This window comes from Delphinapterus leucas, chromosome 13, assembly GCF_059928025.1.
Source record: "Delphinapterus leucas isolate spDelLeu-1000000601 "Yukka" chromosome 13, BTC_Dleu_Yukka2, whole genome shotgun sequence".
NCBI classification, from domain to species: Eukaryota; Metazoa; Chordata; class Mammalia; order Artiodactyla; family Monodontidae; genus Delphinapterus; species Delphinapterus leucas.
In genome coordinates, this window is record NC_143141.1 from 73,909,222 (window position 1) to 73,933,134 (window position 23,913).

General features: G+C 55.0%; 1 protein-coding gene across 1 annotated transcript in view; it reads left to right on the top strand.

The window, feature by feature from the left end:
- The window catches only part of OTOF (otoferlin), a 91,393-nt gene that overhangs the window by 52,391 nt on the left and 15,089 nt on the right, over window positions 1-23,913 (top strand). The window contains 23 exon segments of the mRNA XM_089923384.1: window positions 476-602; window positions 1,068-1,122; window positions 7,094-7,225; window positions 11,642-11,704; window positions 12,130-12,214; window positions 14,898-15,057; window positions 15,931-16,117; window positions 16,547-16,733; window positions 18,156-18,379; window positions 18,842-18,950; window positions 19,465-19,651; window positions 19,781-19,901; window positions 20,462-20,562; window positions 20,680-20,770; window positions 20,932-21,048; window positions 21,327-21,528; window positions 21,531-21,674; window positions 21,677-21,733; window positions 21,736-21,993; window positions 22,089-22,213; window positions 22,567-22,701; window positions 23,397-23,558; window positions 23,775-23,894. Coding sequence (XP_089779510.1) covers window positions 476-602; window positions 1,068-1,122; window positions 7,094-7,225; window positions 11,642-11,704; window positions 12,130-12,214; window positions 14,898-15,057; window positions 15,931-16,117; window positions 16,547-16,733; window positions 18,156-18,379; window positions 18,842-18,950; window positions 19,465-19,651; window positions 19,781-19,901; window positions 20,462-20,562; window positions 20,680-20,770; window positions 20,932-21,048; window positions 21,327-21,528; window positions 21,531-21,674; window positions 21,677-21,733; window positions 21,736-21,993; window positions 22,089-22,213; window positions 22,567-22,701; window positions 23,397-23,558; window positions 23,775-23,894 — 3,149 coding nt within the window.

Genomic DNA, 23,913 nt, shown 5'->3' on the forward strand with positions numbered 1-23,913 from the left:
TACATGGATAAGTTCCTTCCTAAGCCTCAGTTTCTTCATCTGGTTACATGAGAATAGTGCCTATCTTGCCAGGCTGTAGCTATGAGGATTATGAGGACTAAAGACATATGTATAACGTGCTTGGCATTGTGCCTGGCACGTAATAGCCACTCAGTAAATGGTAGCTACTGGTACAGGAGGTACATAAGTATGTATTATTTTATTCCTGACCCTCTTCCACGAAGGATATTCAGTGCTTGCATAAGTGAGTTACATTCAATTAAAATTAAAAAGCAAGACCAGGTGCAATTTCAGTTAAAATCAGAGATCACGATTAGGCCAGAAACACGACAGATATGCAGACCATAACATTCTAAGCAGATGCTACCAAGTAAACCTGGAATTTGACTCAGCTTCCTGGATGGCTAAGCAAAAAGGGAAATACAGTCACTATTCCACCATCCAGCCCACCTAACTGGCCCTCCCTCTTCCCCAGATGAACCGGCAGTACTGGAGATGGAGGACCTTGACCGCCTGGCCATTCGGCTGGCGGATGGGCTGGATCCTGACTCCGTGTCACTAGCTTCCGTCACGGCTCTCACCACCAACGTCTCCAACAAGCGGTGAGTGGGCAGGAACCCCACAGCCCCAGTTGCCTTCCCCAGGTCAGGCAGGACCCAGCTTGCTATGTTTGGAATTTGGGTGGGGAAGAATCAGGGCCCATGGACAGCTCCTTCCTAACCCTGCCCCTTTCCTCTTTTCCTGGATGTCTCCCTCACCTCTCCCCCTGCAAAGGCAGGAGTCTGTTCCCAGGTCATTCAAAGGGAATGGGAAATCACAGAGCTGCCCAGCCCACACTTGAACCTGTTGACCTAATGTCTGTCTACCTATCACTTCTGCCATTGGTTAGTCCTCTGTATTGGAGCCTCTGAGAACAACTGATCCCCATTCTGTTTGGCAGTCCTGGAGTGTTTGAAGATCATGATTCTGTGCTTCCGCCCTTCTCCAAGGTCTAACCACTGCCAGTGCCCTCCTCCCCTGCAAGCAGTCCCCTTACACCCAGCCTGACAGTACATTCTCCTTCTCAGATCCAAGCCAGACATTAAGATGGAGCCAAGTGCCGGGCGGCCCATGGATTACCAGGTAGGTGGGGCAGCTAGAGGCCTCATGCCTTTCCGACTCTGTCTAGTGAGGGGTTCTGGCCAGATGTGCGTTATAGACTCCGTGAAGGCATGGATCTGAGGGTCATAGAGAACCACAAGCTGAATATATGTTACCAAAGTAAGCTTGTTCCTGGAAAGCACTCACAGCAGTGTCATAAGTAGAGAAGTACAAACCCAAAGAGCAGCTTGAGAACTCTGCTTATGCTGGTCAAAGCCCTCCTAGGATTTTGTAACGGTCTTTATAAAGTGAGAGGGACCTGGAAAAACCATAAAAAGACCAAAGAGCATCCAAAAAAAATTTTTTTAATAAGTGTCTCTGAAGAAAGATAGGTATTTTGGTGTTTTGTTTTGTTTTGTTTTGTTGCGGTACGTGGGCCTCTCACTGTTGTGGCCTCTCCCGTTGCGGAGCACAGGCTCTGGACGCGCAGGCTCGGCGGCCATGGCTCACGGGCCCAGCCGCTCCGCGGCATGTGGGATCTTCCCGCTCCGCGGCATGTGGGGCACGAACCTGTGTCCCCTGCATCGGCCGGCGGACTCTCAACCACTGCGCCACCAGGGAAGCCCCTGGTGTGTTTTTTTAAATTGTTGTTTTGTATTATTTTGATGCTGGAAGTAGTGTCGATCCTGGCTATCTATAGATGCTGAGAATGTGGGTGTTTTTTTCTTCTTTTTGCTTCTCAGTATTTTCTGAAATTAACAATTTTTTTATTTGTATGTTTCTAAAATGGCTGAGATAGGGAGAGATTTGCAGCTATAAGATTGCTAATGTGGCCACAGTGCAGGCAGGATGGATGGGGCATGAGCATGCCTGGGAACTGCGGGGAGAGGGCCATGTGAACAGCAGGACCCAGTGCAGCCCTCCCAGCCTGGGACCTCATCCTCAGCTTTGCAGGGCCACACCCTCAATTTTGTCTCTTTTCCCAGAGTTAATCGGAGCCTGAGAGACTGAGTTACACTAACATAACTCACGATAGGCTAATGTACAAGCCGGAAGTACCTAGTACTTATTTATAAACTGCAAACAAGAAGGGCCCAAGGACCACGAATTCCTCTGGACCCTTCATTAGGAGCTATCAAGACCCAGTTGTAGGTGAAAAGACTGCTGGGCGTTCCTAGGATTGGGGGAGTTTGCTGGCTGGTTGGGAGGGCAGAGCCTTCAGGAGACCTCACCTGACTGCCACTGCACTTCCTGCCTAGGGCCAGTGCCAGGCCCCAGAATCAGAGCAAACCCTTCTCCCGGGTTAGGGCTTTAGCTTTGATGCCCATTTCCCAGGCCCCATGCTCCCTTCTTTAAGGACAGCCCACCTCACCTCACTCAGGTGATAATATTGAGGACTTGACACCAGCTTTCTTTGTATCAGGTACATCTGGTCATATTCCCTCAAGGATGCACCCTGTCTCTCTGAATCCTTGCTTCGGTTTGTTTTCATCCAGTCGGTGACCATCTTCCCAGGGGCTTGAAAAATAGCCCCAGGCAGTGTCAAGCGGACCTGCCCCTGGGAATTCAGACAACCTCACACCACTGGGCTCCTTGGAGGTTTGGGAATGTCACCTCCTCACCTCTCTGCCAAAACCCAAGCACAGGATGCCCTAACACTTCTGAGGGCTTTTCCAGGAAGCTCAGCTCAGGGCTTTGCTCCTCTGTGTTCTGAGAAGAGAAAAACTTCTAAAGAACAAAGACCCCATAGTCAGATACCGTTCAATCTACAGTGTCACGAGCCCGCCATGTAAAGGCACATAGAAAATGGTGCCATCGTTATTGTTGCTGCTAATGTAACTTATTTTTTTGAAGGTTTACTATGTGCCAGGCACTAGGCTAGGTAGGTATGTTTTCCATTTGAGTTAATGTAATCTTAACAACCACCCAAGTATAGGTATTACTGTATTTCATAGGCGAGAAACTGAGGCCCAGGGTGGGTAAGGAGCTTGTCCCAGGTCACACAGTTATTCAAAGCTAGAAGCAAGGTTCAAACTTGAGGATGTCCTACCCCATAGTCAGAGCAACTAATTTCTCTCTAATTAAGCCTTTTGAACAGTCTCTCACTCTGGTTCCTGTTCATTTAGCTTACTACCTACTGCCTGTTTTCAAAAGCTCTTTCAGACCACTTCCTAACAGAGACTATTATTAAGTGGACCAGACAGTCAGCCTCCAAAGACTTTGTAAACATTCTGAACTGAACAAAACAGTTGTATTGGACCTGGTAACACAGTATTCCCTGACAGGTTGATTCACATCTCAACTGTGTTAACACACTTGGAGAGAGAGCTGAGGATGCAATGTGAGGATTGCAAATGTGGAATTATCCTTGCTTTCAATAAGTACAATGTATAAAGCAAGAAAAGCCTATCAGAAGGACTTCACTCTCTTGGAGAACTTGGCTTTGCTGAGTTAGAAAGACCTCAGCCAGAGGCCCTTAGCCGAACTCAGATTCAAGAAGGATCCTCAGGGCTCAGAAACGTCCTAAAGATTGGGTAGCACTGAAAGGAGGTCCCAAGGTGAAAAGACCATGGTGTACTCAGGCCCTTTGTTTCTTCTGTTTAGAATGCATGTAATGCGAAAACCCTTTCCTGATTATTGGCATCTCAAAAGCAAGAAGCTGCAGCTTCCTCCCTGTGAATATGCAGTTTCCCCATCAGAGTGGGCAAAGCTTGGTGCTTGGCACTTGGCAGGGATGTACTTGGCGGGTCACAGAGTCTTGAGTCTCTTCACTACCCTCTCTTCCCGCCACCAAGACCATATACATTTTCACCTCCAAACATCTCTCCAGTTTTCACCTCCATGTCATTTATCCAGCTCACGTGCCATATGGCAGCCACTTCCTATCTGATCTCCCTGCTCTCATATTGCCCCCTCCGCTCCATGCTCTACGCCACCGCTGGAGTGATCTTCTCAAAATGCACAACTGGTCATGTCACATCTCTGTCACCTGGAGATGAGGGAACATAAAGGATGTTTCAGAAGAGCAGTACTAAAGGGTCCACCACCTCTCATCTCTAGCTCCCAGTGATGTTTTTGCAGCCCGATCAGATCCCTCAGAAGCAGGTCACAAAGCACCATGACTCTTAGGTTCTTCCAGGACAGAGGTATAGATTTACACTCAGCAGTGTTCCTTGTGATGAGTTTCATGGAGTCACCTGAGGATTATGTCCCTTATCTTGGAAGGAGAGGATGGAATAGTCAGTCACCAAAAGAGTTACCCTGGTCAGCTGGTCAGTTGGTCCCTTAGTGGCTCTATTTGCCTCCCCCTCCTCCATCATGGAAAGATGGAGTCCTCTGCTGATGACTGAAATCCCCTTTTTCAGAGTTTAATGTTTTGTTTTTTTAATTTCAAGTCCAAATGATACATTCCCTTCCATAGAGCACGGGGGGGCGGGGGGAGCCCCGGACTGGCATTCTCCTCCCCCACCAACGCCAGGCCGCGACCTCCTTTGTGCACTCTCAGGGTACCCCTCAGGCCACCCTTCAGCCTGCAAAGAGCTTGCACTGGAGACTCCTCCCCCTGCCCCACCCTTTTCTCCTTTCAGCCCTGTGCCCTCCCCTCCCTACCTGCTTCCCACCTGGTGTCAGAGCTTCCAGCTAGGGTCGTCCACCATTACTGGCTCTGCTCAGTGGAAGAAGGTGGGAACTCTGGGTCCTGAAAAGGAGCAGGGGGCAAAAAGGCTATCATTACAGCTGAGTCCCTGGGTGAAAAACATAAAAACCAGCCAACCTCTCACACTGCAAAAGTTAATCTCCTGATGGCATATCTTTACTACCTTATTATACCAAAACTGTGTTTGTCTACTTCCCAGTCTTGAGTTACAGAAAATCTTTTTTTTTTTTTTTTTTAATGGAGGAATAGGGATGGGTCAGTTTTGGGAAAAAAATGAGCTCTTAAAAAAATCTTTGGTATAAGGTTTCATAGAGCTTAAAACTCTATAAACTACTACGCAAAGAATGTTCTGGAAGGACTTCTAGTGTCTGTTTACTCTCTTCACAGTAAACTTCTCAGAGCTGTCTCTATTTCCCTTTTAGCTCCCTGAAGAAACAATGATTATTGAACTCCTTCAGAGCTCCAGATTCTCAGTTCCATTCCCTGTGGAACCTCATTCCACATAGAAATGCTTGTTTTCATAGTTCAAGTATTACTTCAATTAGTAAATGTTCAGTTTCCAGTTCTACATACTTGCTTGGTAACGTTCTCGTTGTCATCAGGGTTTTTATTTTGTTAACATCGTTACTTTTGTTGTGTGGATTTTTCTTGTCCTTCCGGATATTTATAAGATATATAAATATCTGATGGACGCAGTGGATGATAATTTTCATGGCTATTCTTTTTCATGAAAAGGGAGAATGATTCTCTTGAGTAAAATCATATTTAGTAGTTGCATCAAAGCACAGCAATTAAAATACCAACTGTCCAAGATGAGAATCGTAAAAAGCAACTCATACAGTTTCATTAGAAGAGTGCTGAGGCAAATGCTAATACTAGCTCAACATAAGCTATTTTGTTAAAATGCAAGTTCAAGAGACTTAAATGAAACAATATTAAGCGTCACACACGACCCTATCTGTTTGGGACACCAGCCACTTAACTGAAAGTAAATTCTACTTGAGAAGCCATTTATAACAAGAGCTCACATTTCCTACACCTGTCTACTGTTTATGAAGCACTTTGATGCACATTATCTCATTCAACCCTCACACAAACTTATAGATAGGTAGTGTCTTCCACTCATAGCTGAGAAAACTGAGGCTCAATGCCATTCCAGCAACCCCGAGTCTGTGCCTCTTCCTGTTTATCATGGCCCACCCATGGCCACTGACGCCTCCAGATCCAAAGCAGTGAGAGTTCAGGAAGAGTATGTGCACAGACACATACACGAACACACACACACACACACGCACGTCTCTACCTCCCTCTCTCTCTCTTTCTATATATATATATATATATATATATATATATATATATGCAAATATTTGTTGAATGGATGACAAATGAAAAAGTGCTTCCCAGAATAGAAATAAGATTCCAGAGAGGTGGATGCCACTGAAAAAGATACAGAATGCACACAACATACAGGTATCAAGGCAAAAAAAGGTGTGTTCAGGTGGGCACCAAAGCCTCACTGGGCATCCAAAGAAATTAAACAAAAGAAGGGAAGCCAGGAATGTAGAAAGGGAGCCAAATTCCAGAAATAAAAAAGATGTCAGGGCTTCCCTGGTGGCGCAGTGGTTGAGAGTCCGCCTGCCGATGCAGGGGACACGGGTTCGTGCCCCGGTCCGGGAAGATCCCACATGCCATGGAGCGGCTGGGCCCGTGAGCCATGGCTGCTGAGCCTGCGCGTCCGGAGCCTGTGCTCCGCAACGGGAGAGGCCACAGCAGTGAGAGGCCCGCGTACCACAAAAAAAAAAAAAAAAAAGATGTCAGAGGCCTGCAGGCTTAAAATGAGAAATGCTGGAGCAGAAAATTAAATGCATGTTAATGGAGACTTAGAAAGCTTAATCCCGGAGTACACAAAACCTGGGAGGTAGGTTTGCAGCCCTCGGTGAGGCAGGGCCATCGATGCCAGGGAGAACTTGAAGCACATGGAATCACCCGGGAGCTTTAAAAATATGGCTGCTGGACGCCACTCCTTCCAACCCTCCCCCAAGACTGGACTGGGTTGGTCTGGAGTGTGGCCGGGGCCTCAGGGTCTTTACCCACCATCCTTCCCCTCCCACCTGGTAATTCTGCTGCACACCTACTTGGAGGTGATCTAGTCACGCCCTTTCTTTATAAATGAGGACAGTGAGGCTTAGTGGGGGAAAGAGCCCAGGATCACCAGCAGATGTACGGCAGGCAGACTGGCCCCCAAATCTGGTGCTGGCTCCCAGCACCTTCCAGCCCACTGCCTAGGCCCCGACTCCCGCAGGACCAGATCCAACCTCACCCGCTTTCCTTCTCGGTCCCCCTCTTGCCCGCCCGCAGGTCAGCATCACGGTGATCGAGGCCCGGCAGCTGGTGGGCTTGAACGTGGACCCCGTGGTGTGCGTGGAGGTGGGCGACGACAAGAAGTACACCTCCATGAAGGAGTCCACTAACTGCCCCTACTACAACGAGGTCAGCACCCGGGGCCCCGGGTGGGGAAGGGGCCTCCGAACCATGGCAGAGGCTGGGCCCCGGCCCCATGGGGCCCAGCAGGAGAAGCTGGGAGTCAAGGGACACAGAGGGCCACCAGCCGGCGTGACCTTGGCCCGCCCGTTACAACCCGCAGCCTGCTGACGTGCAGTGTTGCCCCCTCTGAAGCCCCAGTCCACATCCCAGCCAGACACAGGTCTGGCCAGGGGCCACCCTGTGAAAGGAATAGCACCCCAGGTCCTCCTGTGCTGCTTCCAGCAGCGCCTGTGAGTGAACTGCACACCCCCTGAGGCCTGGTCCCAGATGTTTCCCAGGCCAGAGCCCCGGGGCGGGGCCACCTCCTTCCAGCCCCAGCCCGTGGTGGCACTGGCACCATTAACGAGCACTTGCTGCATGGTGGCGGGCACTCTCGTAAACGTTTTTGGTGCATCATCTCTTCCGACTCTCACACTGTCCGAAGTTGTCACCATCAATCCCATCTTACCCAAGGGACATTGAAGCTCCTGGAGAAAGACCTGGCCTGGGTGCTACGTGCCAGAGTCGGGTTCTGTGTGCGCATGCTCCCTGCTCAGCTGCCATCATGGGAACCTGAACCTCTTCGGGGTCCTTCCAGACCGCTGGCCGTGATGCTTGGGGAGTGAGGGGTAAAAGGCCCAGTACCCACTGCTGTTCGTTGCAGCTGTTTGAGGCCACATCGAAGTTAAAGGACCTCAGAGACCTAGTTCAATCTTTCCATCTTACAGAGGAGGAGACTGAGGCCACAATATGAAAAGGGCCAAGATCACAGAGAGTACTGTAGACAGAGCAGGGCCCAGACTGCCCTGCCTCTGCCCAGCGCTCTGTCTGCCACCTTGGACGCTCACCCCAGACACAGCATCGTGACTCTGGGCTCCAGGGAGGGACCCATCTTAATCAGCTCTGGGGAGAGATGCCCGTCAGATGCCTGAGCACACATCAGACTAAGCCAGAAGTCAGCTGGCGGCACCCTGGCCAAACGAGGCGCCTGCGTCCTGTGTTTCGGTGTCCGTCCTGGGGGTGGTGAGGGCTGAGGGTGCCGTCTGCTGCTTGGGGGAGGGCATCGCTTGGGAAACTGTGGGCGGCCCCAGTCGTGGGCCTTCAGGAGGAAAACCCAGGCACAGCTCTACCCTTCACGGGGACCCAGGCTAAAGCCAGAGCCTGGCCAAGGTCTCCTCAATGACCACAAATGGACCCCATTCTCACAGCTGGTTTCCTGCAGGGCCACAGGGCTGGGACACTGCTGTTTCAGGACCCCCCTCAGCCCCATGCGGCAACCTTCCCAGGAGTCAGGAAATTCAGGCTCGACACCTCTGACCTTATGTCAGGACACATCCCTGACTGGAAAAACCTCCGGCCTAGATAACATCTATTTTTCCCTAACAGATGTGGAGACAGGGCCCCGTGGCCTTCCACAGTTATTTGATAGTGGTGAAGCCATGTTTGCCTGAGGGGAGGGCTCACCTTGCAGCAGGCCCACATGCCTCATGTTTCATTCAAATGGTTTCCTCCTTCCCAAGGAAACAGAGCTGTTCTCCCCACTCTGTGGCTCCTCAGCAAACTCCTACTCACCCTGCAGAGCCCAGCTCAAATGTCCTTGCACTGAGTAGCCTTCCCTGTACTCTCTAGGTCAGAGGTCAGGGCATTTCTCTCTCTCTGACAACAACATCCCCAAGTTGCAGTTGGTTCTTCATGTCTAACCCGGGAGGCTCCCAGTCTCCTGCATCGCTGTAGCCCAGCCCAGGGCCTGCCATGTACCTAGAGGGCTTTGGTAACACTTTGCTGAATGGATACTTACCCAGACGAAGAAATAGACATCCGCTGGGCATCTGCTCTGCACCAAGCTCAAGCCTGGCCACAGAGCGGGTGCAAACAGCACACTTCCTAGTTCCATTTTCCAAACTCTACATTTATATCCGCTGAAACTATTTATTCCACTCATCTTTGGATCATCTTAAATTTACACCTGATCACATTTTTGTTCTTTTTCACAAACCCAAGTAACTCTGATTTATTCAATTTCTGTTTCCTCTAAACCAGAGTTTCTCAAACTCAGCACTGTGGCTACTTTGGACCAGGTAATTCTTTGTTGTAGGGGACTGTCCTGTGCATTGTCGGATACTGAGCAGCGTCCCTGGCTTCTACCCACTAGATAGAAGCAATCCTCCGATAGCAATCCTCCACTCAGATGTAGCAACCAAGAAGGTTTCTAGACATTGTCAAATGCCTCCCGGGGGTTAAAATCGGCCCCAGTTGAGAACCAGTGCTCTAAACTATCTTCCCATGATTCCTCCCAGCCCCAAAGCTAGAATTTTCTTTCCCTTTTCTTCTCTTCCTTTTATACTATCCCCCTGGTCCCAGGGGTGTGCTGCTTCCCGCTAATTCTCTGAGTTGATGGGAACCTACCTTTGGTTCCACTAAACACAATAGAGGGAGGTGGGAACAACCAACATCACTTAGATTTCTAAGTAATCACAAAAGGGAAATATGTTCAGGAAATACAAGGAATACGACCACAGACAGCGCAGAGTCCTAGCTTAGTTAGCTCGCTCTCCTAGGGCTGACACAGCTCTGCGGCACCTGGCCTGGCCTTGACCCTCCCGCCTGGCTCTGGACCTGTCTTCCTGTGAAGGGGGGCTCATAACCATCACCCCCCTCCCCAGAACAAGCTGACAATCCACAGCCCAGGCCAAGACCTCTTCTCGGTGCGTCCGGTCCCAGACACTGTCATCTTCCTTCTGCCTAAAACCACCTCTCCCCATTGCCTTGAATCCTTCTCTTTCTACATCCCAGAGAATCTACCACTATATCGTCCACTCAACATCACCAACTCTGCCTTTGCTTTTCTTTTGACTCCCCTTTTGTCTATAAGGCATTTCACTCTAGCATATTCTAAGCACAACTATGAAGAACCATTATGATCAAGGACAGGAGCTAGAAGCCTATCATCTATCCATCCATCTACCTATCCATGCATCCATCTATCTATCTATGCCTTTCCTCAGTCCCACATACCTCCTAGTGACCACCACTTCCTCACCTTAATCCCTGCACTCATTTCTGCGCCCCATCTTTCCTGAAACTGCCCTTTTCCAGACATCAAGGACCTCAACATCCACCATTTCTCCCTCTCCCTTGACTGCCCTGGCCCTTCCATCCTCTCGCCGCCCCCTGCCCTGGGGACCTCTCCTGCCACTCTCCTGCCTTCCCCTCTCTCCAGCTCCTCTCTTCACTGCCTTTCTTGGCATCACTCCCTGCGCCCACTGCTGAAGTGCTGCTGCTTCTTGGAGCCCTGTCCTGGGCCTGCTTCTTTCCTACTGTCTTTCCTTCTCTCCCCGGGTATCTCCCCAGCCTCAAGGCATCGGTTACCATCTGCGTGTCTAGATGCCTGTACCACCCACCTCTCCAGAGCTTCAGTCCCCCGTGACCAGCATCATCTGGGCATAGTGCTTCGTAGCAGTTGGTATTTATTGTGCAGTGGCCGTGTGCATGCCTGGGTTGAATGCTTGACCCAGGTCATCTCATTTAGATTCCGAACCACGCCTCCCAGCAACCCCGTGAATGCTGCCCCGGAGCAGTCCCACATGGCGGCCCTGGCTCGTTATCCCCACGTCACAGAGGTGTAAACTGAGGCTCAGGAAGGGAGGTGACTGGAGCAACAGTGAAAGCTCAGTCTTTCTGGCTCTAAAGCTGGCGCTGTTACCCACAATGCTCTAGTGTGAGCCTCCAACAGCCAGGAGCAGATTCTCATTTACTCCAAGCTCTTCGGCAACCTTTCTTCCATCTCCCTGCCCACAAGTTCACCAAAACAGTGGGCCTTCTGCTCGCTGTCCGCACCCTCGCTCCCAGCGCCTGCACACCGAGGCCGGGACAGATGGGTGGGCACTGCAACTGTGAGTGGCAGCTCCCAGCCGAGAGGACAGGTCGCGCCCACAGCACTTACATTTATAGCAGATTAAGTGCATCGGTTCTAAATTCTAAGGCTCAGCTTAGTTTACATTTAAACACCTCCAAACTTGGGGTGCATCTTCTAGGCAGCATTGTGGTTTAATGGTGATGTCTGTGGGACCCATATAACCACAACGTATCTTACAGTATCTCACATGTATCTCATCAAGCCTCATAACAAGACTCTGAGGGGGGGCATCATTACCCCCGTCTGACAGCTCAGGAAGCTGAGGTTCAGAAGATGTGTTGCTCAAGACCACACAACTCCCAGCTCCCCCGGGGTCAGGGGGGACCAGTGGTTGCCCCTCCTGCTCATCCAAACTTTGGGGCTCAAGGGAAATGGCCGAGGTGCAGACAGGCACTGTCAGGAGGGAGGGCCCGGCATTTAGCCCCTGCCCTCCAAGTGACAGCAAGTCTGGGTCCTTCCCCCTCCAGTACTTCGTCTTCGACTTCCATGTCCCTCCTGACGTCATGTTCGACAAGATCATCAAGATCTCGGTGAGTGGGGAGCAGTCCCTGGCAGGCGGGGCTCTTAGCTCAAACTGCACCTCTGTGCAGACTTGAAAAGGGCACCCCTCTGGGCGGGCCAACCATAAAAAGGCAGACCCGCACCCAGACACACAGCCAGGCAAGTGGGGCACAGGCTGGATGTGGGCCCCTCTCGCCCCATTAGCTAAATCCTTCAGTAGAGTGTACAACCTGCTCACGCATACCTGGCAGCCAGCAGAGCACAGGCGAGGTACAAGAGGCTGATACTAAGCCTCAGAGAGCGGCCCCTGCCCTGCCACACGCCCTCCCGCTTCACCTGAAGCTCACATCCCCAGAAAGAGTGACATGGCACCACTATCAGTCAGCCCTTCCCCACCCCACGGAGATCCTCAGCCCCATCCACCTGACTGGTGACTGGTGGTTCCGCCCGGAAGGTGATTCACTCCAGGAACCTGCTGCGCAGTGGCACCCTGGTGGGCTCCTTCAAAATGGACGTGGGGACCGTGTACTCTCAGCCGGGTGAGTAGCTGCACAGCCGGTCAGCTCCGGGAGCCCGGGACACGCAGTCCCTCCCACCCTGGCGGGCGCTGGGCTCAGGTAAGGCCATGAGTGCACACGGTCTTCAAGTATGCAGAGCGATGGGGTGCCCAGCCTGCATACAGTCGCAGTGACCACCTGCGCCCAATCGGCGGGGCTCACGGGAGGCCTGCAGAGTCGGCAGCATGGCCCCCTTTTACAGCTGAGGGGCCTGGGCGCCAGAGAAGTGCCGGGGCTTCCCTGGTCACCCAGCTGGTCTACAGTGAGGTCAGGCCGTGTGACTCCCTCAGAGTCCCTACTGAGCCACAATGTCCTCAACACCCAATGCGGGGGTGGGGGGCAGTCTCTGAGGGATACTGTGCCCTGAAAACACCTTCACTGACCATCCATCCAGGGACCCAGGCTGCCTGAGAACAGCCGCGTGGGCTATCTGCTTAGCAGCTCTGGGGGAACCCATACGCCAACACCGCGTGGGGTTAGTGAGGGAACCCCAAGCCGTGGCCCAGAGGGCTGGTGAGGGTTGGACCAGACAGAGAAGGTGCCTCAGCCTGACAAACAACACTCACCACACGGCCAGCTTGGGAACCACGGGCAGACAAGCTGGCACTGGGCCCCACCCATGTCCCTGAAGTGAACCCGCCACTTGGGTGCAGTAAGGACCCCATTAGACCCTCTGACAGTGACAATACAATTTCACCCAGACAATCACATTTGACCCTCAAAAAACAGTGAGGGAGACATCAGCATTCCTTCCCATTCTACAGATGAGATAAATGAGGCTAAAAGAAGTTGTGTCTCAGAGGTGCCACTAAACTATTAGGTTGAACAAATTGGCGATTCCTTATGTTCAACCTAGTAGACACTTGGCTGGTGCACATTATAACTATGACTCAGACCAGGAAATCTAAGCTGAAAACCCAAGATTATACACATAAAAATCACAAAATCATAGAACATTCAAGCTTGAAGAGACCTTAAAAACATCCAGTCCAATCTCTCTCTGAAGGAACAGAAAGAAAAAATCCACTCCCTCTTCAAATAGCCTTTAACTCTGAAGACAAATTTTATGTCCCTCCTGAGTCTTATTCTCTTTCCTTGCTAAATTTCCCCAGTTCATCTAACTATTCATTCACACATCTGTCCATCCACCCATATATTCTTTCACCCACCCACATATCTACCTACTCACCTGTCCGTATGTTAATCCATCCTTCTATCCATTTATCCATCTGCCATCCATCCATCCCTCTATCCATCTACCTTTTAGGCCAGCCAGGCACCCTACCACCCATCTTCTACTATCCATCTCCCCATCCAGCCATCTGGCTATCTATCTGTTCATGTATCCATCCCACAAACATCCACTCTGGCAAGAGTGGAAGCTCTGGGGCAGCCTAGGACATGGCCCCCTCCTCCTGAGGTGTGCCAGTTCAGCTGACGGCCTCCAGTGACCCCTCATACACATGGCTTACTCCGCTCTCACCATCCCGATCTATCTCTTCGGACTCTGCAATGGCATTATCTCTCCGGAGACACAGTTGGCCTGGCCTATCCCCAAACAGGCCGATTTCTGCACACAGTCCTGAACACATCTCACAGAACCAAATGGAGACAGAGGCTTGCTGGCAACAGGTCTGAACTATAGGAGAAGTTGAAAGAGGAGGGAGGGGAAGAGGAAACTTCTGAGTCCCTGGAGATTCCAGTGCCCACACAAAATCAAGGAAGAAGATGTGCCCTTCGTACAGGCTACGCCTGCAAACAGCTTTAAAGTCAACCTGAAGGGGCAGATCCGTCCTAGGGTGGGCTCCTCTCCTGACATCTGTCCTTTCCTCCACACCATCTTAATTCCTGGGAGTATTGGGGTGACACTACCAGTGTCTGTCTCTAGGAGGCTTTCGGTCTGAAATTGGAGACAGACAATAAGTAGATAATCACAGTGACAGTGAGATAAGAGATGTGCATATGGAAAGGGGCCAGGATCAGCTCTTCTGAGGAAATCAGGGAAGGCTGCATGGAAGAGGAGACACATGAACAAAATGATTAGAAGTGTGAATAGGGAGGTGGAGGGTTGGGGTGGGGGGCAGAAGGGATGGGGGCATTCCAAGCTCAAAGAACAGCAGCCACAAAGACATGGGGGTATGAAACAGCAATATGAATTATTCACAGAGGGGTAAACAGCTCTGCTTGCAGGAGCACGGCGTGGGGAGGGGTGGGCGGGCGGAGGGTGAACACTGAGAGCTGGGGAGAGCTGTATCAGGAGACCCCACAGGGGATGCTGAGGTCTGTGGTCTTTCCCCCAAGTACTGGGGAGCCTCAAGTGGGTTTGAAATGGGGAGTGAGAGAGGGAGGGCCTCTTTGAGGGCTCTGTCTGGCAGCTGCATGGTGGTTGACTGCATGGGTTGGGGGCAGGAGGGCTGCAGGCAGAGAAACCAATTACGAGGCTCCTCTGTTTGAAGCCACGCCACACTCCTGGGTGCATGACCAGGGGCGGGACCTTGCCTCGGCTACCCTTGCTCGGGGACCTCTGTCTCCCTGGCCGAGAGGCAGGCAGAGCTGTGGCCCCAGGGCCCCAAGACCTGGTGACCTGGGCTCCGAGGCCTGCCCCGCGGACAGGTGCCGCCCTGGGTAGGCCAGCAGGTGCAGCCCCTTCTCCTCGCCACTGCAGAGCACCAGTTCCACCACAAGTGGGCCATCCTGTCGGACCCCGACGACATCTCCGCGGGGCTGAAGGGCTACGTGAAGTGTGACGTCGCCGTGGTGGGCAAGGGGGACAACATCAAGACGCCCCACAAGGCCAACGAGACGGAAGAGGAAGACATTGAGGGGTGAGGCTCCCATCCTCCCCCAGCCCCTGGAGACCCGGCCCAGCCCTTCCTGGAACACCAAGGGAACCCCCAGGGTGGACTTTGCCCAGAGATCTCACCCTCCATCTCCCTACCCCCATGCCCAGATGGCCCATCTCTCCCTGGAAGGACTGAGGCCAGGCCAGCCTCGGTGTCCGGGGACTCTCCTCATGGGGCAGAAAGGACTGAGGAAGGGCAGGCAGGGGTTCACAGAGGACAGTCACGAGTGACAGTCATTTGACATCCAGGCTTCTGACTGTGAGAAACTTGGAAAAAAGAAAGCAAAGTCCCAGAGGTGCTGGGTCTTGAGTCTACACGCAGGAGAGCAAAGAGGTTTTATTTTCTGTACCAATTCCAGGCAGCTGACAGTGGTTGTTGAGGAATATTCTGGGACCTCATCTGGATTCAGTGAGGAAAAGTGCAGGATCCAATGAATCATGCCTTCCATGGGCCGGGGAGGGAGAGTGGGGGCCAGTTGTGAGGTTTTTGTATAGGAGACGAAAGATGTGACACACAGCTGAGAAAACTGGATAATATTATTAAGAGTGGTCTCCCACGCTACAGTTTACAAAGTACTCATATATTTTAACCTATTTGAGCCTTATCATATTCTGAGAGGGAATATCATATTATTCCCATGTTAAAGGTGAGTAAACTGAGGCTTAGAGAGATGGGGAGATTTGCCCAGGATCACAAGACAGCAGGTGCCCTAAACTCCAGTGTTTTTAGTCCTAGTGTGGGCCTTCTCAGCCGTCCCTCACCTGTTGTCCCGGCCCCCAGGGGTATGTAGATGCTGAGGCAGGAGTCGGGGTGCCCAGGGCTGGCTACCACAGCCCTAGCTGTATGTGCCGGCAGGAACTTGCTGCTCCCCGAGGGGGTGCCCTCCGAACGCCAGTGGGCCCGGTTCTACGTGAAGATTTACCGAGCAGAGGGGCTGCCCCGCATGAACACAAGCCTCATGGCCAACATGAAGAAGGCTTTCATCGGTGAGAACAAGGACCTGGTCGACCCCTACGTGCAAGTCTTCTTTGCCGGCCAGAAGGTATTGAGGTGCAGGAGGCTGGGGCTTGGGGTGACAGGCACCAGAGGTGCAAGGGGTTGGGTGTGAGGTCCTGGGGACGGACGTGAGGCAAAATCAGAAGCCACGAGACTGGCCTTTGATCACCTTGGTGAGTCACCTCTAGAAGTGAGGAGAGAGAGATGAGGGGAGCTCTAGCTCAGAGGGGTTGGGTGGGCGAGGCCAGGCTGGGCCGTAGGGATTCCTCACTGCCCCCAGCTCACCAAGAGCTGAGAGGAGGGGGGCACTGAGAGGGAGAAGAGCCAGAGAGGCTGGGGTGGGGAAGGGTGAGGAGGTAAGTACACACACACACAGCACATGCACACACATAACACACATATACACACTCACACACAGACACACATGCACACTTATGCACGTACACAAGCCTTAACCCTCGCTCCCTCCCACCAGGGCAAGACTTCAGTGCAGAAAAGCAGCTATGAGCCACTGTGGAATGAGCAGGTGGTCTTTACAGACCTGTTCCCCCCGCTCTGCAAGCGCATGAAGGTACAGATCCGGGACTCAGACAAGGTCAACGACGTGGCCATCGGCACCCACTTCATTGACCTGCGCAAGATTTCCAACGACGGAGACAAAGGTCAGCAGCAGGAGACCGGGGATGGGACGTGGGGCTAAAGGGGTAGCGTAAATGAGACCCCCCCATGCACCACCACCATCCCGCACCTCTGCCTGAAAGGTGCCAGGCATGGTCAGGGCATTGCCAACAGCCCCCGCCTCCAGGGAAGGGTGGAAACTCATGGTTCACGTCTACACAGACGTGCCTGGGCCCTCCTGAGCCAGGCTGCCTGGATTTGAACCCCAGCTCTGACAGTTAGAAGCTGCGTGAACTTCATGCCTGTTTTCCCATCTGTAAAATGAAAATAATAGTAATTATATACATGTGTATATATACATATGTAGTACATATATGAGTGCACTGCTGCCATAGTACCTAGCTACAGACTTGTAGGACCAGAGCACTGAGCTGAGTACCAGGGATACAGAACAAGGAGGAATCTGTCCGGTCTTCACGGTGCTCCCCTGGGGATGAGGGAGACAGGTGTGCTACCAAATGCTCAAAACCTGAGACAGAAGGCACAAAAGACTACAGATTGCATGATTCCATTTGTATGAAATGTCCGGAACAGGCAAGTGCATAGAAACAGGAAGTAGACGAGTGGTTGCCAGGAGCTGGGGGGAGGGGAACTGGGACGAGCCACTGAAAGGTATGCGGTTTCTTCTGAGGAGGATGGAAATGTCCTGGATGGTAGCACAACATAGTGAATGCACGAAAAACCCCTGAAACGCATACTTTAAAATGGTGAATTTTGTGCTATAGGAAGAATATCTCAGTTTTTTAAATGCTATAATGTTTTTTATAAACTAGGCAGAACAGAAACCAAACAAAACTCTTAAGGCAGAATTGAATCCGTGCTACACACGAGACATAACAAATCCTAATGGGAGAAAAATAGTCGGGCCTAGGAAATGGGGGTACTTCGTGGAGGAAGAGCGTTTAACAGGCACAGGCGGAGAGTAAGGGCCTTCAGGGAGGAGGGGAGGGGTCTGCAGAAGCAGGTGAGACCCTCGTGGCACGCACAGACGGCAAAGGCCTTGCTGAGGAGCTGGGGAGGTGCTGGCATCTGTCCTTCAAGTAGATCACAGACGGCCCCTGCAACAGGCACCAGGAAGCAGGGGGCATGATTTTGCTCCACAGAAATGGACGTGTGTGTATGTGGAGAGGCACGGCCAGCTCAGGCTCCCGCAGAGAATAAGCAGACACACAAAAGTGCCCCATGCAAGTGACAAGGTCACCCCACAGCCAGCCCCGCACAGCAGACACCGCTCTCCCCGCAGCCCCTGTGAGCCTCGCTGCCCGCAGGCCCTCTGCTGCCTCAGACATTTCCCCGAGCGAGACACGAGGTCCTCAGCTCAGCAACCAGAAGGTACAGGCCAGGAGCCCCCCAAACAGGTCCCTCCACCCAAGTGAGCCCCTCGACCCTCTGCCCCCGGCCCGCAGGCTTCCTGCCCACGCTGGGCCCCGCCTGGGTGAACATGTATGGCTCCACACGCAACTACACGCTGCTGGACGAGCACCAGGACCTGAATGAGGGCCTGGGGGAGGGCGTGTCTTTCCGCGCCCGCCTCATGCTGGGCCTGGCGGTGGAGATCCTGGACACTTCCAACCCTGAGCTCACCAGCTCCACGGAGGTGCAGGTGGAACCGGCCACACCCGTCTCCGAGGTGAGGCCCCAGGGCACTGTGCTGTCCTCCAGAGCCCCCCCGCTCAACCCCCTTCCCACCACGGCAGCCTGTGCCTGGCCTCTGCCAGTGTCCCTCCTGCCTGCCTCAGGGGCCAGACCCCAGGATGGGGCCTGCCTCCCCAGAAAGCAGGAGGACCTCTGTCCCCTTCCACTGCCTGTGCCTGTGCTCTCCCCGGAGGCCCCAAGGTGGAGCCTTGTCTCTGCCTTGTTCCTGGCCATGGCTGTCCTTGTGCTGAACATAGCAGCCCTTCCTCCGGGGACAGGCTGGAGGGCCGAAGGAATTGGGCCTTCAGTGTCGGGGCTCGTAGCTCCACAGCTGGGTAGGATGTCCCTACCATTAGCCCCAAGGGCCTGTCTGTAAGACGTAGGAGGAGGCCTGGCCCCAGACCCAACCCCCCACACCGTTAAGCTTTCCGGAGGGTTTGAACCACCTTCTCCACAGAGCTGCGTGGGGAAAATGGAAGAATTCTTTCTATTTGGAGCCCTCCTGGAGGCCTCAATGATCGACCGGAAAAATGGAGACAAGCCCATCACCTTTGAGGTCACTATAGGTGAGAGCTGGGCTCGCAGGGCTGGTGGCTGCCAAGCCCTGCTCCACAGCCTGGGGGTGGCGGGGAACTTTGACCACTGCCCTCACGTGTCCTCAGGCACCCACGCCACATACAGCGACTGCACCTGAGAACGCACGCCCCACAGGGCCGGCCTCAGCTCCACCTAGGCGCTAGGCTGTGTTAGGGACACGAGGAGGGAAGAAGCCCTCCCTGCAGAAGGGAGCGAGGCCCTCATGGGACTGGAGAGGAGAGAGTGGGAATACGGGCCACGTCCTGGGCTGGACCTTGAGCTCAGTGGTCATCAGGGCTCCTAGTGAGACCTCTGCAGGAGTGCAGGACATGGCCCCTTCCTCCGGCGAGTGTTCTATCGTGTCTGAGCTGACACAGGCCTGTGAGCACCGGCCCCATTCCCTGACTCTCCCTCTTCCCTCTCACAGACCCCTGGACTGGAGGGCAGGGTGGGGCCTGGTGGGAAAAGGACTCTAGGCCCTCGGGTGCCCCCTTCTGCCTCCAGGCAACTATGGGAACGAAGTCGATGGCCTGTCTCGGCCCCAGCGGCCTCGGCCTCGGCCTCAGAAGGAGCCTGGGGACGAGGAGGAAGTGGATCTGATCCAGAAGTCGAGTGACGACGAGACTGACGACGGTGGGGACCTGGCCTCAGTCTCCTCCAGCCCACCCATGCGGCCCCAGATCACCGACAGGTGAGCCGGCCAGGACAGAGGGTCCTGGGAGCCCTGCCTGCTGCCTCCCATCCTCTCATGGCCTGGCCCCGCCCCACCCCCACCTGCCTGGGTGCCCAGTCCTCAACCTCCCACCTGCTCCCACCCCAGGAACTACTTCTATCTGCCCTACTTGGAGCGCAAGCCCTGCATCTACATCAAGAGCTGGTGGCCGGACCAGCGCCGCCGCCTCTACAATGCCAACATCATAGACCACGTCGCAGACAAGCTGGTCAGGGCCAGGCCACGGCGGGGAGGGGAAAGGCGGAGGGCGTATGCTTCAGAGGGCCTCGCCCAGCTTGGACAGCTCCCCTGCAACACACAAGTCCTGTCTGCCTGGCAGCATGCCATGGGGTTGAGGGAGGAACTGCAGAATGGCCCCAGTAGAACCTGTGTTCCTGTCCCTGCCCCAGTCCCAAGAGCGGTGGAGAGCCTGAGGGCTGCCCGGAGTGGAGTCTGGGAACCCTGGCCCATCCAGCCCCGGGTTTCCCTGGAGGTGACTGGCCAACCCCTCTGTCTCTGGCCTGCACTCCCCCACCCCCTGCATCTAGCCCTGAGTTCTGCCCGACCCCTGTGGGTCCACCAGGACCACAGACTCATGGCCCAGAGGTGGCTTCTTCCTTCAGGTTCTGAAAACAGAACGTGGAAAATTTGTGTTTCCTTGTGATGGCGAGACAGTCCAGAGATGGCACTCGTGGGAGGTCCTAGGGCGCTAGCCCCTCATCCCCCTGATGAATGGGGGAGACATTTGGGGAGGCTGAGGGGGCTGTGGCTCACACTCCTGGTTCACAGGAAGAAGGCCTGAATGATGTGCAGGAGATGATCAAAACGGAAAAGTCCTACCCTGAGCGTCGACTGCGGGGCGTCCTGGAGGAGCTGAGCTGTGGCTGCTAGTAAGTGGCAGGGCTGCCAATGGGGGGTCAGAAGTGGGGGGTTGGCAGAGAAGGAGGCACCTGCACGCCTCCTGCTGGCGGGTGGGCTCTGCTAAGCCCTGCTTCTTCTCCTCCCAGCTGTTTCCTCTCCCTTGCGGACAAGGACCAGGGCCACTGGTCCTGCACCAGGCTGGACCGGGAGCGCCTCAAATCCTGCATGCGGGAGCTGGTGAGGATGCGGCTGGACCACACCGGGGATGGAGGGAGGGTCTGGAGGTGAAAAGGGAGCCCGAGGTGGGGGACATCTGTCTCTGAGGTCACAGCCCCCAGGGCCAGACCCTCCATCGTGCGTCATGACCTGAGCCCCACTTACACCCCCGACGCCGGCAGGAGAGCATGGGGCAGCAGGCCAAGACCCTGCGGGCACAGGTGAAGCGGCACACGGTGCGGGACAAGCTGAGGTTGTGCCAGAACTTCCTGCACAAGCTGCGCTTCCTGGCAGACGAGGTGCGCCCCCTGCCAGCCCCAAACCAGAGTGATCCGAGGTGGCGGAAGCGGGGCTGCCCGGGAGGGGCTGGGCCAGACCATCCAGGAGGCCCCTCCTGCTCTGACAGCCGTTGGGGGACAGGAGAGACCAAGCCTTTCACCCCGTCCCATGTTCTTCCCGCTGGATCTGTGGGAGGAGAAGGAAGACCCAGCGCCGGGGTCCTTTCCTCTGTGGACTCAGGCCTGGCCAAGAGGCAGGACCTCTCCCTTACTGGGCGCCCACCCCGCCCCCACCCCAGCCTCAGCACAGCATCCCCGACGTCTTCATCTGGATGATGAGCAACAACAAGCGCATCGCCTACGCCCGGGTGCCCTCCAAGGACCTGCTCTTCTCCATGGTGGAGGAGGAGCTGGGCAAGGACTGCGCCAAGGTCAAGACGCTCTTCCTCAAGGTGCCGGAAGGGGAGCAAGACTGGGGGCAGAGGGGCTGGGGTCTGCGCTTTGTCAAGGGGTCAACCTCCCCTTGGAGGGGGCAGCACCCCCACCCCTGGGTCCGGCTGGCCTGAGCTGACGGGGTGCTCAGAGAAGAGCTGGATAGAATAGGAAAGGGGTGGGGGGTCCCCCCCTGCCCGTGCCCCTCTGCCCTGTGTTCCGCACCACACAGCCCAGCGGGACGGCTGCGGAGGGCAGGGCCCCCCTGCCCATAGCCTCCTCCAGCCTCCTGCCCCTTCCTCACCCCGTGGGCTCCGGCAGCTGACCCTGCGCCCCCCCGCCAGCTGCCAGGGAAGCGGGGCTTCGGCTCGGCCGGCTGGACGGTGCAGGCCAAGCTGGAGCTCTACCTGTGGCTGGGCCTCAGCAAGCAGCGCAAGGACTTTCTGTGCGGCCTGCCCTGCGGCTTCGAGGAGGTCAAGGCAGCCCAGGGCTCCAGCCTGCACGCCGTCCCACCCATCAGCCTGGTCTACACCAGTGAGCGAGGGCTCCCGGGCCCGGGCGGGAGGGCACCGGCGGGAGGGCACCGGCGGGTGGCCTGTTCCCCGAGCCTCAGCCTGCTCCCCCCACAGAGAAGCAGGCCTTCCAGCTCCGCGCCCACATGTACCAGGCGCGCAGCCTCTTTGCCGCCGACAGCAGCGGTCTCTCGGACCCCTTCGCCCGTGTCTTCTTCATCAACCAGAGTCAGTGCACAGAGGTGAGGGCCCCGGGGAGGAGGGCGCGGCTCTGGCTTTGAGAGCACTGGAGGGGGCCTGTGAGCCTCTGGGACCTGGAGAAACAGACCAGCCAGTACCCCAGATCCTTAGAGGGAAGGCTGGCAGATAACTGCAGGTCCAAGCCACACAGAAGACAGGGAAGACATTGGCGGGGGGCTGGGAGAGAGGGTCAGGAGCAGACCTCACATCAGCCTTCATTTTAAGATTCCCAGAAGTCAGGGGACATGGCGCTCGTGCTCCCGCGTCCCCTTGAAACCACGGTGACTGGGGGTGACTCCTCTTCAGGTGTTGCCCATCCACCATCGCTTACCTGTGCCCCCCCTCCACGCTGCAGGTGCTGAATGAGACCCTGTGCCCCACCTGGGACCAGATGCTGGTGTTCGACAACCTGGAGCTCTATGGCGAAGCTCATGAGTTGCGGGACGACCCCCCCATCATTGTCATCGAAATCTACGACCAGGACAGCATGGTATGGGTGGGCTCTGGCACCAGGGACCATGCCTCCTCCCCCGCACTCCACCTGCGTTAGCGGTCACCTCCACAGCCCACCCCCAGAGCCCCTTGGCCAGGGTGCTTGCCAGGGAAGCTGGGAGTCTGGGCTGCTGACCAGCCCCTCCAGGAGACCCTGGGTGTCTCCTGCCCTGTCACTGCAGCCTGACCCCTTTCCGATGCTGTGGGCCTCTGGGGCCTCAGGGAGGAGACAGGCCAGGGCGTCCCACCTCCCGGCACAGACAGACCAAGCTCAAACCCAGATGTGCCCCGAAAGCCTGCTGTCCCCAGCCTTTCCCCATTTGAGGGCCCCCCCAGCCCTGCCCACACCTACCACAGTCAGTAACAGCCTCATAGCTCTCCATGGGAGCTCTGGAGTAAGGGAGTGGAGGGTTAGGGTGGCCCCTCCAGAGCTGGGGAGCCACTTACTACACCTCAGCTACTGGGGTGCCCTGAGTGAGCTCTGGACTAGAGGTAGTCCTGAGTCCTGCAGCTGCCGTTCATTGCCAGCATGGCCTGGAGCTAGCCCGAGACTTGGTTTCCCCCATCTGTAAAATGGCGTGATCACACCTGCAACTACATGGGGCCGTGGTGAGGACTGAATGAGATCCCAGGTGTGAACATGTTTGGTCAGTTCAAGCACCAAGAGGCCACCTTGGCTGTTTGTCGCATCAGGGCAAAACCGACTTCATAGGCCGGACCTTTGCCAAGCCCCTGGTGAAGATGGCCGACGAGGCATACTGCCCGCCCCGCTTCCCGCCCCAGCTCGAGTACTACCAGATCTACCGCGGCAACGCCACGGCCGGGGACCTGCTGGCCGCCTTCGAGCTGCTGCAGGTGGGGCTGCTGGAAAGAGGGGGCTGGGCCAGGGGCCTTTCTCCTCCCCATCCTGCTGGGCGGCCAGTCGGACAGGAAGCTGGGGGTGTGGTTCTTGGGGACCTGGGCTGTTCAGCCTTCCCTGTCTCCCCAGATCACATGCCAGATAACTCATGGGGAGAGAGAGCTCTCTCCCCGGGCTCCCCAGGGTGTGACACTATGTCCCCCACTCCCCAGATTGGACCAGCAGGGAAGGCCGACCTGCCGCCCATCAATGGCCCAGTGGACATGGACCGAGGTCCCATCATGCCTGTGCCTATGGGCATCCGGCCCGTGCTCAGCAAGTACCGGATAGAGGTGTGTGAGGACTCCATCT